The following is a 19878-nucleotide window of genomic DNA, read 5'->3' on the forward strand; positions in this document are numbered from 1 at the left end:
ACCCATGTCAGAACAATTTACGGAGCGCCGTAATTACACGGGTGTCATCTGTCAAAGTGACAGCTCCCATACAAACAAAAGATATTCCGTGGCAGTCCCCCAATTGATCTGACCCAATCTCATGAGTTAGATTATAGCGTAGTATGTCAGCCCAACATACAATACGTACATGCCATGCTCAATTTATGCGCACATAATATAGCGTAATGTGTCTAAGGTTTGTAAGGTTCGCGAAACCTGGAATAGGTAGAAATAAAATAATATATTTTTTTTTAGGTTTGAAATTATTTCAATATAATCATTATAATGGAATTCCACCACGAATTTCAGTACATATTAAAAATAGAAATATTAATATCTTTAGTTTTTGCTGTGGAGTCAGTACAAATATTCTAACTATAAATGGTGTATTTACAAGCAAAAATGTATTTTAATTATCAGTGCAATGGGTTAAAATCAAATTGAATGGTCCGTTAAAGATGTTTTTTTAACAAATTTTTTATCACAGTTTTGAAAATATCTTCACATTTTTAGAGTTGTAATAGTTGATTTACTCTGTTACCCTTCACGGAAGTGTACATACATTTTTAAAGTGGTAATATAATTAGGAGATTTATAATAGTTTATTTACTCTGTTACCCTTCACGGAAGTGTTCATATGTGTGTTTTTTCCTTCTTTGAAATATATATTTTTATTCAGTTAATTACTAATCTACCATTCTGCCTAGTTTTCAATACCTAAATAATTTGTATTTGCTTTAATTTCAGGTATTTGACGCCACTAACTCCACGATGGAGAGGAGGGAACTGATCAGGAACATTGTTGTAAATAAAATGGGATTTAAATTATTTTTTGTGGAATCCGTCTGTGACGACCCCCAAATCATTGAACAAAATATTATGGTAAGTTACTACTTTGTATGACTTTCTTTATGACATTTTATATTGCGTCACCTCAGTTGGACAGGGTTCTAATTTCACTTTACCTTGTTCCGAGATATGAGGTGTCAAAGTTTGATTTAAATAATTTATTGCATAAGGTTCTAACTACATTTCCCTAATGCCACAATCCAAGATGGGGTAAATACTAATAAAAAAAATCCTTTTAAAATATGTTTAATTAAAATAAGTTTGAAATAATACTTTAACCCCCCGAATTATAGGTTTGTTTTTTTTTTTAGATAAACAAAATACATCATTTGACTTTAAGCCGTCGATTATTATTGTCAGTATGTTTTAACTTCACCTCCAATTACTAGTCAGTCAGGCTATTGCTTCAGCAGTCGCCTCGCGTTCCTGTCATGAAATGAGATTAATATTTCTACATGAGTCTATTTATAACCTACCAGGAAGTGAAGGTGAGCAGTCCCGACTATGAGAACGTCAACATGGAGACGGTGCTCAGCGACTTCCTCCTGCGTATCGAGCACTACCGCGAGAAGTACCACCCGCTGGACGAGACCAAGGAGGCGGAGCTGTCCTTCATGAAGATCTACAACACCGGCGAGAAGGTGGTGGTGCACAAGCATGAGGGCCACATTCAGTCCCGCATCGTCTACTACCTGATGAACATACACATTGTGCCCAGGACTATATACCTCACCAGGGTGAGCCAAACAACTTTATACTTACCTCAAGGAAGCCATTGTTAAATTTATGCTCTTTGCCGATGACATAAAAATTTACCAGGAAATTAACCGCATTCATGATTGCTAAGAGCTTCAATCAAATTTAAATGAATTGTAAAATTATTATTATTTTTTTTATGATAAAGTAATGTTTATAAGACAAGGTTTTATGCATAGCACAAAGGATAACAAATTATTACAAGCAATAATTAGTCGCCTGAAATATCAATACAAATTGAAAATATCTCCCGAGTAAAAATAAATGCCGCCGACGGGAATTGAACCCGCAACTTCTGATGTCCGGTCGGGTGCTCTGAGACCACTGAGCTACGTCGGCTTATTTCCAACACGCCAAATAATTCAATATGTACTAGTACTTCAATCAACAATTACTGCTTATTATATTTCTTCCACCTGTAAACAACCAAGTTTATTTTTGTAGGAAAGGCTTTGTTAGTGCTAAATTTCCCATTAGATGGCGTCAAGAGTCAAGACACATTATAACTACATTTGTTGGTGAAATATTGTCTTGTCAAATATTATTATTTTGTTTTTTCAATGATTTTAATTTTTAACCTTTTGAACGCGTTAATTTGCTTCGTTTTATCTATACCCGTACGCGGTACATATTTTCAAATACCTATGCACGCAATTAAATGTCAAATTATAGCATTCTGGCATGATTTATTGGACTATATAGACAGAACAGATTATTCTCCACAATATGAAAACAAATCCTCGTGTGTCAACACTCTTAGATGTTTATAAAAACAAAAACATAAAATTTCATACAAAGACGTACCGTATCTTTTGAATGTGGTCCCTCCATTCACTCGGCGTGTGTGTACTTAGGCCACTGCGTTGATAGACACAAGTGGGACACCATGAGCACTTATCATTTTTAGTTATGAATGAAATACTAGTACTAACGCCATCCATTGACAAAAATGTAAACTAAAGGACTAAAAGGCACGAAGAGGCGCACTTGATTATCGATCTTTTTTTATGAAATACAATTTTATTTTTTAGAAATTCTTGTAGATGTCAGCATCGTGATAGTTCTACGAATGTCCAAATGAGCAATAAATACATTTATGTCGAAAGAGCGCTGGAATATCGGCCGTCAAAGTTTCCGTATCAACTGTTGATACAGCCGCGTGTGAGTATAGACTTTTTGCCGTAACAACAGGTGATACGGCGTGCAAAGAGTTAATAAAGTTGGTTATTTACGGGTGAAAAAAAAAGTCCATCATGAAGATGTACTAACCTATATTTTTTGGTTCCAGCACGGCGAGAGCGAGCAGAACCTGGAGGGACGGATAGGCGGGGACTCGTCCCTGTCGTCGAGGGGTCGGCGTTACGGCGCGGCGCTCTCGCAGTACATCTCCCAGCAGCGCATCCAGGGCCTGCGCGTGTGGACCAGCTGGCTAAGGAGGAGCATCCAGACGGTGCAGGCCGTGCCCGCTCCCCAGGAGCGCTGGAAGGCGCTCAATGAGATTGATGCCGTAAGACTAATCAAATTAACTTTCAAATGTAAAATTTGTGTCCATCAAAGAGAAGACCGCGGTCACATCAAACATTCCTGAAAATTATGAGTTTTTCAGACAGTTATGTTGCACGTTAATTTTCAGTTATGACGACACATTTTTTCTGATCACGTTATTAAATGAGGTTTTATTCTGGACCATGCCAAATTGTTCTTTTAAAATTTTAATTGAGTCATCATTCAAATTGGTAATTTTTTATGTGAAACAGCACAAGAGTCCCAACTGCTCACAAACGGGTGGAGGCAGTGAGACTACGACATCCGCAATCGGGCTGTTTGTTATTGTTGGCTGAAGGTAGTGGGAGAGGGGAAGGAGGTGGGGAAAAGGAAGGTGGGGAAGTACCTGGCTATTCAGATCTGGTCACCAAACACGACCAAAGCCATTTCAAGCCACGTTTCAATTCTGAATGATGGTCTTACACTAGGGCGATACTGAGAGTATCTTCAATGCTGTAACGTGCTCCAAAATACTGTATATTATTTAAAATCAAATTTACTTGCACACGCCGGAATGAACTTGCGACCTCCAGCTTGCTAGTTGAGAGCCTTACCCCTTGACCACGGAGGCAGTCATAAATACATACAGTTTTAAGTCACTAGTTCCTAGTAGTTCTATCAACAGAAGATCGCTTCCAAAAAATGTATGTTTCTAATTTTCTCTTATTTAATAAATCAAAACCAAAATTACCTCTGAAATCATAAGAATTGTAAGCTGGTTCTTAAATAATAATAATAATTTAATTATTAACCATATAATATTTTACGAAACATTTTTTTACAAATACAAGGAATTATACAATTCGACCGGTCAATGGCTGAGTTGGCATCGCGTTTGAGTCCCACCCAGGCGACGTGAGTTCAATTCATTGACTGGCTAAATCGTCCATCACGACACAAGCAACATTTTCCCCTTACTTTGGTGGTAGTAAGAGATTTTCAAATATTGTCAGGTTATTCGTAACCCGGGAATGTTTATCTTTCTTTTATTTTAAATGTCACCATCTCAGGCCGGTATCATAATATTGATTATTCCGATTTGACAGCTCGTAGTAGGAACCACGATCATGCAAACTCTGACGAGATAAAAAAAAATACAGTGTGTGGCAAGCCTACGCACGGCGGAAGTGAAACTTTTAGTATTCTTCTCTCTCTCTTTTCATTTCATATTATTATTATTCAGAATGCTGTACATTATAGTTTTAAAAACCATAAATTTATTTATAGGCGTGTTGTCAACAAATGAACGTTTAACTAGATTCCTAATATTGACATATTTATAAGTAGCATGTGATAAAAAAAAATTAAAAGTTATAAAAATATGGGATTCGAACCCGGGTCCTGCATAACGAGTGTCGAACGCTCTGCCTCTAGACCACGAGGAGAGGTATCTCGCGCGACGAGAACCGCGTATAACGTGTACTCCTCAATTGACTTTTAACGTGTAAATTTTCGTTTTCAAACACGGCAAATTAATAATATCACATAACGTCTCGTTAACGCTTTATATAGGGTCGAATAGAAGATATATCGGCAGTGTGAAGTCATATCTGTCGTTTTTAAAAATATTTCCGTATATTTGTCCGTATATTAATTAATAATGGGTGTGTTTTTTAAAAAAACTTGTCACGCACGTCTGAGAGAATAATTATTCGCGTTATCGGCCTTGATTAGTAATTTTAATGATTCAAAATAAAAATAATTATTCAAAATACCGAGGGACTCTACCGGCTCGATTTGTAAGCTATATTTCGACAAAAATATCATATAGGTACCGACCGTTAATTCTAGCCAATTACTCGAGTGAATACCTGCCGGTCTAGAGTCTCACTAAATGGATTTAGACATTTCGGGAGACTATCGGTTAAAATTAACAAATTTTTTTTAAAATTATTTAAAAAATGTAATTTCGTGACGGTCATGAGTCGGTTTTACTCCGGTCCTCGAAAATGCATAACGCTCGTAAAGAAGTTTCACTTCAAAAAGTGGTACCATCACGGCCACCATCTTTAACCAGAACCGGATGAATTGCCAAATGGTCGATTTAAAACAGGACTTCATTGCGCTCAGTCAATAAGTCTTAGTTGTAAGTCACTAGTTATTAATCTTAGTTTTAAGCCACTAGTAATAAGTCTTAACTGTAAGAAGTCATTAGTTATAAATCTGAAATGATAGGGTATAGGTTATAAGTATAAATTATGTTGTAAAGAGCCCTTGAGGTGATTTTCTCACAAATACGGGGCGCTAAAGAAATGATGCAATCATTATTATTATTCAACCTTTTCCCTGTGTTCCTTCCTAATATACATTATATATACTATGTGACCACTACAATGCATGTTACCTAATCTGCTTGGTACTTATAACATTCTTACAATTTAAATCCAGCAGTGGATGAATTAGATTAACAATAATTGTAAGTATGTTTATTTTTTAAGTATGCCACCAATGTTCACTATATATAATCATTTTATCTTGTTTCCAGGGCATTTGCGAGGAGATGACTTACGAAGAGATCAACTCCAAGTACCCCGAGGACTTTGCGGCGCGCGACCAGAACAAGTTTGCGTACCGCTATCCACGCGGCGAGAGCTACGAGGACCTGGTGGCCCGGTTGGAGCCCGTCATCATGGAGCTGGAGCGCCAGGGCAACGTGCTGGTGGTCAGCCATCAGGCCGTCATGCGCTGCCTGCTGGCCTACTTCCTCGACAAGTCTGCAGGTAGATTATTTATTTATAATTTGTAGTCTCAATAAACAGGCTATTCACCAAAACATTGCGCGAGTGGAACAAAAAAACGTGCAGTTTATGCTGGTGCACTTGTTTGCTGCTATTTCTACCGATCAGAATCTTGCAAGTCACATATTGTATGTATCCATGGACAATGGACACTGAAGCTCTCTTAAGAAGTTTTTCGAAAGACTGGACAAAAAAAACTTCTCAACACATTTCTGGCAGGTATTTTTTGCACTGGCTGTCTCCGGACGAAAATAAAGGTCCCGCGCAAATTTATTTAATTTTTTTAAAATCCTTATATCTAAAAATGTCTGCATAGTAACTCAATACCCAAACTATAAAAGTACTAAACGAAAATCGAATATTATTTGAAATGCAACTCAATTAATCTTGTAATATGTTTATTACGCTGCACCTATCGGCATTTGCCCATACCTGCTTCTTTAAATACGCCCGACATCTCTCGCTCGCTTGCACATAGGAGTTGAGTGGGTGCGGAACAGAGATAGAGATTCGAATTGGGTTTCACGGTCATCAAAATTTTCATTCCAGGAACTGAATTATTACAATTTAAAAAAAATAGCATTACCCAAATATTTGTTGGATAAATAGCCCAACAAAGGCGGGCTTAATACCCTAGAAAATATAGCAAATGATAGGTTTTTTTTTCCATTATTTCTGGCTTTCACACTTCAAGGGTGTTCTTGGCCATCATTTAAAATTATGTAGAAATGAAAGGTGAATTTAGATATTAATTTTATTTAAATAGGCAAATTTCAAAATTATAATGAAAAGGAGTCAAGTTCAGACTTAGAAGAGATGAGATGTTGAATGGAGGGAAGGCAATTTTAGATAAGGCTTGATAGAAGAGAGGATATTTGTTTAGAGAGGGACAGCCAAAAAATATGTGATCTAAAGTTCCCACTTCTAGACTACAGAATGTACAATCTGGGGAGTCAACGAGTGAAGAAATTTCTTTTTTGGAAAAATGGGGGAATTGCTGAAACCACAGTTTTGATGGGATAGTCCTTTATATTGAGGCATATCAGTCTCCCTTGGATGGACTACCAATGTGGCAATACTCTGCCCAAACATTGCGGGATCTATCTTTGATGATGGAAATTATTACCCGACATTCTCACCTCAAAGTTATGGTCAAGAATTGCCTAAATATTGTAGAATAAAAATGTGCACTAACATAAAGGAGTTGCTTTCGATATGGGCAGGCTGATTATGTTTCCATCAGGTGGCACATCAATCAGTTTATTATATGGTGGTGAAGAGAAGAAGTTCGTATATCTTGAATTCAATCTCACTGATGACAAATTTTCCAAACACCCAATTTTACTACTGAACTTCTAAAACTTCTTAAATGGGATGCAAACAATTATAATAAAGTCATAAATGTTTGTGGGAATGTGGAAAAAAATCGATTTTTTTAGTTTTTTAAGATTAAATTAATATATCATATTATGTTATTGTTTCAGATGAGCTCCCTTATCTTCACGTGCCTCTGCATACAGTCATCAAGCTGACTCCCGTAGCATACGGCTGCCGCGTGGAACATGTCAAGTTGCCTGTGGAGGCCGTGGATACGCACCGGCCCAAGCCCGGGGTAATTTCCCAACCCCTTGTTTCTTCTACCGTGCCAGTGGCCAATGATCCGTCAAGTTTAAACAATCAGCCCACACCTGGGGTAAATATTACACACATTGACTCTAAAACAGTCAAGTCTGGGTTTAAAATCATTAAAACTGACTCTATAACCGTCAATTCATCATTCAAAACTCTCTCACAAAACTGGGGTAAATTACAAACATTAACACTATAACCGTCAGTTCATCTTCTTCGGTATTCACACTGTTCTTAAACCTGATAAATATCACATACACTCACACTATAACTATTAGTTCATTCGTCAAGTAACACTGCCCTAATCGGGGGTATATATATATCACACACATTCAGACTGTCAGTTCATTGTTCAATTCAAACACCTGATATCCAAACCTGGGATAAATTTCACAAACATTGACTTACAACTGTCGATCATCTGGCTTTACTAACTGTAACAGTGTTCTACTTTTCACCGATGAACTGGTTAAAATGCAATAAATATTTTGCAGACCGCTAAGGCAAAAATAAAAACAATATTACTAGACGTTTCAAGTTTTTATAATAATAATTTCCAAGCATTTTGTGTTTTTAAAACATTATGTAAATAAATAAAAATTTGATAGCTAATTAAAATAACCATAAACCGAGCATAGTAAGCAAAAATGCTAACATGAATGTTTGAGAAACCAATATCCACTCGAGCGATTTATAGCATATATTTAATGCCAAGTTTGGAAAAACTTTTGAGTGATCGCTTGCCATAATTTGCCAAATTAATAGAACCTAAAAATATGGGACAAACGGTGAAAGCTGGGTGAATTCATTGGCTTTAAACTGCAGTAAGCAGTTTCATATGTTTCTATATTAATATTTAGAGGAATAATATTAATTAATAAGATGGTAAATGTGCATATATGTATGTATGTGACATCAATTGCTCAACTGGATATTTAATAAATATTACTTTGTGCCAAACCTTTGGCTGCTTCTTTGCTAGAATACTTGATAATAGAATGGTAGATACTCTCAGTATTGCCCCGGTGAAACACTACCATTCCATTCGAAATATTGCTTGAAATTCTTTAGTTTTTGTAGTGTTTGATGACCAGATCTATATTTCCCGACCTTTTGTCCTATCTATCTCCTTCCCCTCCCCACTCAATTGAGGATTCAACGATCCCACTGACTCCAGACTTTTGGGAGCAGTTGAGACTCTTGTGCTGTGATCATATAATTTTATTTTAATGTGGTTGTTGGGCTATAGTCTTGTTTCAGAGAGACAAAGTAAGAATCAGGAACTACCGTTAATTTGAAGCATTTATACCAAGCGTTCCCAACTGGTTTATCACGGTTGACAGGTCGATCACGGAGCCAATTTTATACGATTGTGGGTAATTGATTTTGATAGATTCGTGCTTATTAAGCTACAAGCAGATTATTGCTGGTTGTAGGTAGCACACTGCACCCGGTTGTTTTTGCCATTGATATAATATCTCCGCGACTACTGTACGAGTCAGTTATCACAATTAAAGAAAATACTATGTGCATGAGAATATCGATCCTTTCCGATTAGAAAGTAGCCACAAATAAATTAATGTAAACTTTAAAGGAGATCGTACATATTAAATTGTTTCCGCATTGATAAATTTAATTGTTCATCTTTGATTGGAATATCAATTATTTTTTTTACCTATATGATTGCTATAATTCATTATTTATTTTTTAACACATTCATGGACACAGCATCTATTGACGTCCTGTTAGAGGAGATGTGATATGACACAATGTCTATTGACATCATTTTGGAGTATATGTGATATGACCCAATGTCTATTGACATCGTTTTGGAGGATATGTGATATGTCACAATGTCTATTGACATTGTTTTGGAAGATATGTGATTTGACACAATGTGCTTACATGTATTTTAGTCAGGGACGTGATATGACACATGGACTAGGAAAGTCAACTTTTGTATTGCATAGTATGTAGCCTGTCTATTTGTGTCACAATGCGAACACTCCTATACTTGATAGTGTCACACCCAACCAGTGGCGGTTTTCTCTAAAGTGCGTTTGTGCGGCGAACCCCCATTAAAAAGATGAGAAAATAAAACAAACTTGTTTTATAATAATATAAGCACATTATAGATAGCACGCTATTAAAATTTCGCCTTCAAAACCCGCGCCACCGAAAAATACGATACATATTCCAAATTTTGTGCGAGTTGAAATCCGCGCCAAACTCTTCATACAAAAGAATTTTAGCCGGTACAGATCCTATGACGGTGACATATACAAAATTTGGTCTTTCTTTGCAAAAGTAAGACAAATTGTGTGCGCCGAACACGCGTTATGTTATCACGTGACCTCCGAACATTGACGAATGTAACCGAAGAAACCCGAGAACTTCGCGGTCGACCTTTGAACCATAGGGAAGCAAGTGTTATTTTTTATGTTATATTATGGTATTTAACTTTGTAGTCATTTTTGTACATATTTTTGTTTTCTTGTTTCTGTATTTCTCCAACCGTTTGCTTATGGCATTTGCAAATCTACTACCTATTGAAGTAGACTTAGTAAATTTATTTCGTGCCACCTTTATTTGTTTTTTTTTTTATGTTTTAAATATCTATTATATATTCTACGAAATTATTCTTCTCGAAAAAACAATAATAATTAGCAACATACATTGAGTGCTATAAAAACATTAAACAATTTAATTCCTATAAAACTTTTCTCATTATCTAATATTTGTGTCTAGTGTAAAGTGATTTAAAAACAATAATATGTAGGTACCCCTCCCACTAACTTAATTTAAGTTGTGTGACTGCTGCCGTATTCGACTATTTGACGAAGGACAACAGTAAGTAAATTTTAATTAGATATGTTTATCTTCTCTTGAATTTCTGAACCCCCTGTTAAAAAGACCACGAACCGCCACTGCACCCAACGATGATAATTTTTTGAAAGCAATACATCTTCCCGCCGAGAACCGACCTGGCGCTGTATGATCCCAGTTTGCTTTTCGCCGGGACGGTCTCGGGTGGTTTGTTGCTGTTGTAGATCTGCTACCCTGATTATATTGCCATGCAAATCAGCAGTGACCGGTAAAAACTGTCTGGGAACAGGTGTATTGTGCTAGCGCGCCTAATGAAGTGGTTTAATGGTCAAACTTTTTAAGAACTAAACAGTTAACAAAAATTCTTGAAAGATTTGAGAAGTCGATCTCCATGAAAACTAGGGGTAACCCTTGGGAAGCCTTGATTTAGACGACTTTATTTTTATTTACGTTATGCTTTAACTAAGTAAATTTTAATATCATTTGTGGTATTTTTGACAAGCCTGTGCAGCGATGTGGACGGTGGCGCTCTGGGGATTGAACCATTGTCCACAGAGTGAAAGGCAAGCGTACATCCAATCACTGCTACATATACACTAGATTTATCCGAATAATGATCTCCATGAAAATGCATGGTATAATAGAAGTCTTGAGTGTTTTCATTCAGTTTGCATGTGTATGTAAAATAAACACATTATAGTTTTTTTTAAATCACATTCATTTTAATTTATATAAAAATATGTTTATCTTTGAGAATATTATTTTTTATACTACACACGGTGCTCGGAAACTGTAGTACAAGCGGTAAACTGGTAAATCTACATCAAAAAGTGAACCTAAAAAAATAAAAATTCGATTTCATTTTATATTTTTCGGAAACTAAAGGGTTTAAAAAACTTTTGGAGCCAAGTCTACCCTTCCACATGATTTAAAATGCATTCAACGACTGATGTTAACCCCTGGTGACCAATTTTTTTGGAAAAAATTCCAACTTCAGACTCAATTTACTCGCAAGCGAAGGCTCAAATAAAAAAAAGTTATACTTCAAAATCGACTCCAAATACTTGTGTATATTCAACGGAATACTGGTGTATATTCACCAGTTTTCCGCTTGTACTACGAGTTTCCGGACACCGTGTATAATAATGTGTCTTAGGCCAAGTTTAATAACAAAGACAGAGTCTAAGTTCCAAAAAGTCAAATACACCTTCAATATACCAACATGCAAAACAACATTTATGTTAATGTGAGGGGTCACTCAGATACCCCATGCGTGTTATCATTGTAATGTAAGGTTTTGTAGGAATACAAAAAATATTCCTATGATAAATTCATTATTTAACCGAGTGCAAAATTACTCACGGCGCTATGAGCTTTAAAACGCGTTTGTCGCTCCTCAGAAGAGCGCGTGTTACATATAAGTGCGGCATATTGCGGTTAGTTTCTTTGTAAAAACTTATTTTTTTAACTGTCTGACATTTTTTTTTAATTACTTGACCTAGACGCGCTCCTTATTCTGATGCCAAACCAACAGTCTATTTCAATTTAGTTTTTACCTCGTTACTTCTTGAAAATTAAAAAAAAACAATAATTTTGTAATTGCAAATATTACATGCATACTTTCAAAATATGTTTATCACTAAAAAGGTTAAAGCTGATACATAAAGGATGGAATACCATATATTTTGGTAAAGCCAAGTAAGCCAAATAAACACTCTTATCTACAATGTATAAAAAATGTACGCACATAAAAATATTTGTGTAGATTCATCCATAATAATATGAACTAATTATCTCCACAAACAATAAATAAATGTATTGAAAATTTAAGCAAAACCGAAATAAAAATTCATTCAGATTATTTAAAAACACAGGAATGAACTGTTTCAGACATAATGGATGCCTTCGTAAACATCTAAAATAAAAACACTCTTCTGACCAGCATAATGTTCGGTTTCCTCTTTACCCCAACTCACTTTCTGTTTTTTCCTTTCCACTCCATTTGTAACTTACTTTTGAAACATGTCTATTTTGTTTGTTTGTCTCCAGAAAAAAATTATAACTTAACCTCATTCCCACAGCTAACTAAGACAGGTTGAAAGACATTTTAATCATGGAATAATACCATAAAATTGTGTATAATCTTCCCATAAGATCATTGTTCTGTCAAATATATGTTTCTATTAAACCTGACATATTTCGGCCCCCTAGCACGATTGCATCGACGATGATCTCGTTAACCTACTTTCGTAACCCGAGCACGACTGCAGATTGCCAACAAAAAACAACAGTTTAATTTAGGTGACTATTGTTTGTTCTTTGGCGATCTGCAGTTATGCTCGGTGATAAAAGCAAGTTACCAACATAATCGATAAAATCTTTAACAATGTATTTATGCTAGGAGGCCAGAAGTAGCTACATAGTACTGTCAATAATATTATCATTGTTTATTTTTTTAGGATGAGATCCCAGAGCCGGCAAAGCAATCCTGCAACGGTGATAGCAATGCCTTGAACGAAGTCCAATAACATTATAAGAATTGTGAAGACTAGTATTTAATTATTAAATAGTTCTATTCTCAAGGACGTCTGGATTACCGATGAACATGGAATACCTTACTTAACGTACGCTTAAGAACTTGTCGATTACCGTTGATGTCAACCGTAACTCGCGAACTCCGCGATTATGGATGACTCGAGAACTTCTCGGTGAAAACCGAATCGGTGTGTCCTCGACAGAAACATCAAGTGCTCAGAATGTTACATACAACATTTATTGCTGTGACTAACTACCAACCCATTTTATCCGGTCCTTTAGCCATTATTGTATTTAGTTTAATTGGTATGTTGACCACACTAGAATTTAATTATGATGTAATTGTTTCAGTATGACTGGCATTTATAAACATTGGTACTGTTAACTATAAGAATGTCACCATTTGTATACATTATTTAGCTAACCTAATTTATAGAGAAATTTCCTTATATTTTTATTGTTTGGAGAAAGTATCAATTGGATAGATAGATGGGAATCTTAACTTGAACTTACTACATTATTATATTTTACTTTAAAATCATGAATAGCTGGTTTTCGACCAAGCAAGTGATATGTACATCTTTTGCAATGGGGACCTCATGCAAATGATTAAAAATGTTTGCATTGCTTGCAGGGTGGGATTTCAGGATAATGTAATACCCGGAACAGAATTACATCATTTTCTTCGTGGCTCTACACAATATGTTTATTTTAATTTGTCATATTAATCAGACCTTCTGGAAGGTGCTGAGTACTTGCTGGAAATCATTCCCACGATAACTTGACTGAAACATCTTTCTGTACTTTGGGAATTTTTTAGACTAAGGATTTTACCTGGTTGGGGTGCCACAAGGATGGTCGATCAACCCGGTACTAAAATTCTTTTTTTTTTGTTCTCAATTATAGTGAATTATTTTCCCCTGCTCGCGCCATTGCTGTTTGTAAATGAATTTGAATGTTTACTTAATTAAATTAATAATAAATAAGCGTTATATGTTTTGTTTTAATTTTATATTATTTTGTTTTTTCTTTAGATAGTGTAATGATAATTTTGTAATAAGTTAGTTTATTATTTATCGCAATGACACAACTAAAACTGGTTTACACGCCACCTCGAAGTTGGAATTGAGAACTTTCCATTACAAATTTTAGATAATTCTTTTCTCGAGAATGCAGATCCTCGAAATGAGATTCCCCAAATGTTTTGAGGAATCGGTGGAACAGATTTCTCGATTACAAACCTGGACGCTTTTAAATTCTCCGGTAATATTGCTATATTACCTCAATTAGATTTTGAAATAAATAAATGGAAATAGATATTGCCAAAATTATATTTAGAAGAAAGAAAGATATATATTTATAGGATATCTCCAAAATATTGTGATACGGGAAAGTTTCTTATTGAATATGAGCTTTTGTTTAGACAAGTACTTAGTCCTGTACGATAACTACCCCCTGAAGTTTCTAAAAATCTAAAAATAATTTTGTCTTTTGAGAAATATTCCTAAATAAATGACATCTATTTTCTTAAGCAAAGAATCGCTGTTAATGATTTTTTTATTTTATTTTATCAAATATCAAATCCATCTGTGATTTAAGATTGTTATGAATTTATATTTCATGGAGAATACAATATTCTAGCATATTCATCTATTTATGCGCTTAAATGTGCAACATTCATCATTGTTATCTTTAATGTCTAAATTTCTGTAATGAAAAATATTCTTTCTAAATGTCCGTATATAGGTGTAGTCCTCTGTGGTCGCATAACTCTGCCCATTGACTGAGATTTGTAGCTATCTAAAGGCTGCCGCATCTAATATGTTTTTATATTCCGTAAAAGGTTGTATCATATTGTTGGCGGCATTCATGTCCCTGTTTCATATCACTTTACAATTTGGGCAAAATTGAAAGCGATGAGAAGATTTGGACGTATCGGCAGCCCGGTGAAACTTTAAACACAGCTTGGCGGACCTGAATTGGTCAACACGCACAACGTATATATCCAGTTGCTTAGTTAGAACGCTGTTAGAGGAGTTCTCACGTAACTTCTGATTGATGTGTCGCCCATGGAGATCCATTTGTGTTGCAAGTCATGAAAGTTACTTTGAAATTTAACATTGTTTTATCAGCAGGTTGGTACTTTTGTTGAACAGAACGATCAGCATGGCGTAGAACGCAATATCCGGATGAACAAACTCGAAAAGTTTCATACTGTTGCATGCATCATGTCATTGTTCATACTAACTGGCCAATACAAATAAATTCAATCTGTAAGTTCTATCATATCTTTTCAAATGGTAGCCGTTTTGAATATTCCCATAGTTGGAATCCATCTTGTATTCGGACATAGATTTTTCCATTGGATGAAAGAAAAAATTCAGGAACCTCGGTTAAGTCTCAGACTTCTAACGACCACCTTCGAGGTCCTCGTTACATATTTAATGTATGTACAGCGACGTCCTTACCATCCAATCTGACAATTCGGACACGTCTTAAATTATTTGTGTAAAGAGTTCTTTGTTTTTAAGTAAAGATTTTAGTCCACATTTTATAATGAGAATGTTTCTTCACTAACGTTATCAGAAAATTTTCTCTTCGACGTTATTGCTACAAACACTGAACACAAGAAAGAAAATAACAATATCAAGTCGTGGGATAGTCTGTCTTATGTTGAAAAAAAATTATCTATATACGTAAAACATAAAAAGAAAATATCAATAAGTTGGTATCCCCATGAACCAATATAAAGCCAGTACAGTATTTACCTCATAAATTTTGTATATATATAAATACATTTATGGTATTCATGGCAAATGACTTTACAGAAGTCGTGATGGCCGCATCTATGATGTTTAAGTAATTATGGTACTTATTGTTTGGGCAAAAGTTTTATTCTAATATTTTATTATGCACACCGTACCTACTTACTTTACGAGTTATATTTTAAAACTAATACTAATTTTATATAATATAAAATTTTACCTTTTAATTCTTCTTTCTGCTTATATATAATTTTAAAATGAAATGTTTTCTATCATGTATCGCAGAAATATTTTGGAAAATAGATTTTTATAAAATTTTCTCTTCTTCTAAAGGTGTTGCTATATTTTAAAAAAACTTCAAAAAAAAATTCAAGTACTGAATGTAATCAATAAATTGGATGTAATAAATCATTGTTTGTATACAAATTATTAAAATAAACGTCAAGTACCTACTTAACATTTATCTCTGTTCTGGACTACAGAGTGACTGCACCAAGAGGTTTATTATATAGTCGTAACTGCTATACTTAATATTTTGTACTCAAACAAATAAAACCTCCATTGAATGTAAAAAAGAATTTTATTTACTCAATCCCTTTCTTTATCTATTCATCCTATGTGATTAAATTTAAAAAACTGGCAGCTGAGAAAATAAAAAAATCTCCCACCAATGGCAAAGTGTAGAATTTCATTTTTCATTCAGGTCTACTTTACCAAGAAACGTGTTTTGTCTAGTAAAATGACCATATTCATCATGATTTAATAATTTATTTAGGGTTTAAAAAATATATATCTCGTAATACAAATGCAATGACAAAAATTGCCTGAAAGCAAAAAAAATTTACTTACTGTCTGCAACTGATAAGGTACAATGATATCTAGTAATAGATAATGTCTAAACTTCTGACTTGTTATGAAGGCTTACTCATACAGGATTAAATATATCAGAGCGGTTGTAGAACATATTTCTAAAAAAAAATATCTAGTCTTCAGAATGATTTTAGGCTAAATAATAAATTTTGACTTAGTGCTAAAAAACTCAAGTGACGGAGGCTAAGTTTAAAATCATTAAAAAGAGGCAGAATGTCATTAATGACTGATCGTACATTCTCAACAATAAGCGACAATAAGTTTGTTGTGCAAAACACAATGCATTTTAATTATGGACAGTAAAAATACTATTATTTGGATTGAAACGAAACTTTCCCAAGTGTCACTAGAGGTGAGGCGTATTTATCGTACCCAGTAAAAGTACCGGGTATTTCCATGCGATACTTTGTACTTGTGACAGATCTATATCCCTTTACAACCGGCTTCACACGAGAGTGAGTTTGTGTTTGAAGACAGAAAATAAATTTGTTTTTGTGAACGGAACCGGTGTCGATTGAACGTGCGGGAGCTGCTTATTTAGGGTACTTTCAAGCGCCCATGTTTCAACCAGTAAGTCGCCCAGCCCTATGAGATCATAACTAAGAGCTTTAACAATGTGGCCCATCACAATTTAAAAATATTTTAAGGGCTAAAATACCTGGTTCCAAAATATTCACGAGTATTTTATACCGGGACTAAATATTTTTAATATGTACTTTTACCAGGTATTTTTGATAGGTATTTTTGACAAGTATTTTTAATGGGTATTTTTGATGGGTATTTTTAGTAGGTATTTTTGATAGGTATTTTCGATGGGTATTTTTGATGGGTATTTTTGATGGGTATTTTAAATGGGTATTTTTAGTAGGTATTTCTGATAGGCATTTTTAGTAGGTATTTTAGACGGGTATTTTCCACTGGTATTCGACCTGATATGTAGTGATGGGAAAAATGTGAGGAATTTTTCGAAACGGAATTCCGTAGCTACCCCCCCCCCCCATGGATTTCGAAAAATCAGTGTGGGGAGAATCACATATGATAATTTTGCCTGTGCGGAATTTTTTTTAGTGAAGTTCCGTAACAACCCCCCCCACCCCTCCACGGATTTCAAATATTTTGTGGGGAGTAGCCATTTTTTGTGGGGAATTATGGTTTACAGAAATTCTGTAACAACCCCCCCCCCCCCCCCCGGATTTCGAATAATAAAACGGGGAATCATGCTCCCGTAGAATATTTGTGGGGAAATATGTGGGCAGAATTTGAGTTCATTAGAATTACTTATTCTGAATCAATCCTCAGGTCGGTATTAAATACTCTTGAGTATTTTGTCACCGGTATTTTTACCAAGTATTTTTTTGTACCTGTACTCATTGTACCCAGTAACGAAAAGTACTCATAGGACTCTAAGTGTCACTACATAAAAAAGGTGCAAAATGGCGGCAAAGGAATCATAAGGTAAATTTTGGACTTTGAACAAAAATGGAATTATAATGAATCTTTCCCGACGTACATTGTTGTTTCTTGTAGTAATTATGTTGAAACGAAGTGTAATTTCCATAATCTATGCCTATTCAAAGTGCGGCTGTTAGGGAAATATTTATAAAAACTAACTAAAAAATATTTATGTTTTATATTCCGACTTTTTAAAATTTAACAACCAACCCCGGTAAACTAGTGTTTATAACTGTTTTTTTTTAATGTAGTTAACATTATTCAGACGTTTCAATTTTAGTTGACCAACTTTTATTGAACGACAGGATTTCTAACTAGAAACTGGAGCAACTTTGTTGAAGAATGTTCACACTTGTCAATACGCTTTCATGCATAAATATACCACTCTCTTTCATGTGTCGAGTTGATCAACTAAAATCGAACCGGCTCCATAAATAAACGTTGACCGCGGTTGACCGGCAACATTTCGGAAGTTTGGTAACTGCCGAACCAGTGTTGCCAACTCATTTCCTTTAGAGCTAAATTAAGCTCTATTTTGAGGCCGTGAGCTCCAAAATAGTGTTAGGTTATTAGCTTGTTTTTTTTCAGATAATCTATCTCCTTTTTTAAAATTACATCTATTTGAATTTCTCTTTGGTTTTCGATAATGAATGAATGCTAATCTTTGAAGCAGAAATCAACCTAATTCCCGACATCCGAACGGGCTGAAATTCGTCAGATAGACTCATTGTCGATGACAATCCATTTTTTTTATTAAAGTAAAAAGTACATATAAGTAACAAGGTTTACAATTTACAATGACAATATTTAACACTACTCTTCCAGAGAAGCATTAGCTTGTGGTTGGAAGAGGAGTGTACATTATATTATTGTAGATATTACATTATGTATTTTACGAAGAATCAAGAGAAGTAGAAGTGGAATATTTATTATTCATTTTTTTGATAATTCATCTTTAAAATATTTTTTCAAAATGATCAAAGCTTGGCTTTTATCGTTTACGATTCTAATTTCCTCAAGAGAGTTGATTGAAAAAGATTCTTCCTTGGTATGTATAGTAATTTTCTGCAAAGGAAGTGTTCAATTTTGGAAAAATATATTTAAGTCGAGTACGGTTTTCAGTTAGAAATAGGTCCTTTTCTTTTTCTTTTATGATTTCAAATTTTTCATTCAATCAACTTTTGGTAGCAATGGCGTACATATACGTATTTCTCTGAATTCGGACATTCCCGAGTTACGAATAACCTGAAAATCTCCCACTACCACACCACAGTAAGGGGAAAATGTTGCTTGTGTTATAATGGAGAATTTAGCCAGCCGAGAAATTGAACACACTACGCCTGGGTGGGACCAAAATGCAATGCCAACTCAGCCACCGACCGGTCCAATATTCCAAAATAAAAACATAAAATGACTGACACAGACCAAATGTTCCACATGTTTGACGTGGGTACTGGATATATGCCAATTATACATAAAAAAACACTACTAAACTACATTTTGGATCAAAAATACAAATTTTAATAAATACAAACTATCATTAATAGATCAGTTAGACAAGTGTAAAAAAAACATAAAAACCCCGACGGTAAGCTCATACTTTACACAAAGAGACCACAAACACTATGAAATAAAGACATTCGACAATAAATCACTATATATAAAAAATGAGGGAAACAAAAACATTTCAGTTACAAAATTAAATTAAAGAAAAAAAATACAATATTACAAAAAAAGTAAAACGTAAAAGAATAAATCATAACTCTCGGGCATAAACGCAAAGGTTTGAAGCCGAACTTTGACCGCCTTGTGAGTGGTTTATTTATGACTGCCGTTTTCTCAGAATCTACTGCGCTTAACGGACCGAAATTTTGTTTTTGTACTAAGAATTA

General features: G+C 34.7%; 1 protein-coding gene across 3 annotated transcripts in view; it reads left to right on the top strand.

Annotated features, from left to right (window-relative positions):
- Pfrx (6-phosphofructo-2-kinase/fructose-2,6-biphosphatase) overlaps positions 1-16242 on the top strand; it is a 141301-nt gene extending 125059 nt beyond the window's left edge. For 2 of the 3 annotated variants that reach the window (XM_089636441.1, XM_089636439.1), the window contains 6 exons: positions 769-903; positions 1350-1607; positions 2915-3133; positions 5657-5891; positions 7394-7602; positions 12824-16242. In XM_089636441.1, coding sequence (XP_089492567.1) covers positions 769-903; positions 1350-1607; positions 2915-3133; positions 5657-5891; positions 7394-7602; positions 12824-12892 — 1125 coding nt within the window. In that variant the 3' untranslated portion in view covers positions 12893-16242. The remainder of the gene's footprint in view (positions 1-768; positions 904-1349; positions 1608-2914; positions 3134-5656; positions 5892-7393; positions 7603-12823) is intronic. The other variant, XM_089636440.1, reaches the window with a different exon arrangement.
- The last annotated feature ends 3636 nt before the right edge of the window (positions 16243-19878 follow it).

The sequence above is a fragment of the Hesperophylax consimilis genome, chromosome 10, assembly GCF_061612785.1.
Source record: "Hesperophylax consimilis isolate HC1 chromosome 10, BYU_Hcon_1.0, whole genome shotgun sequence".
Taxonomy (NCBI): Eukaryota; Metazoa; Arthropoda; class Insecta; order Trichoptera; family Limnephilidae; genus Hesperophylax; species Hesperophylax consimilis.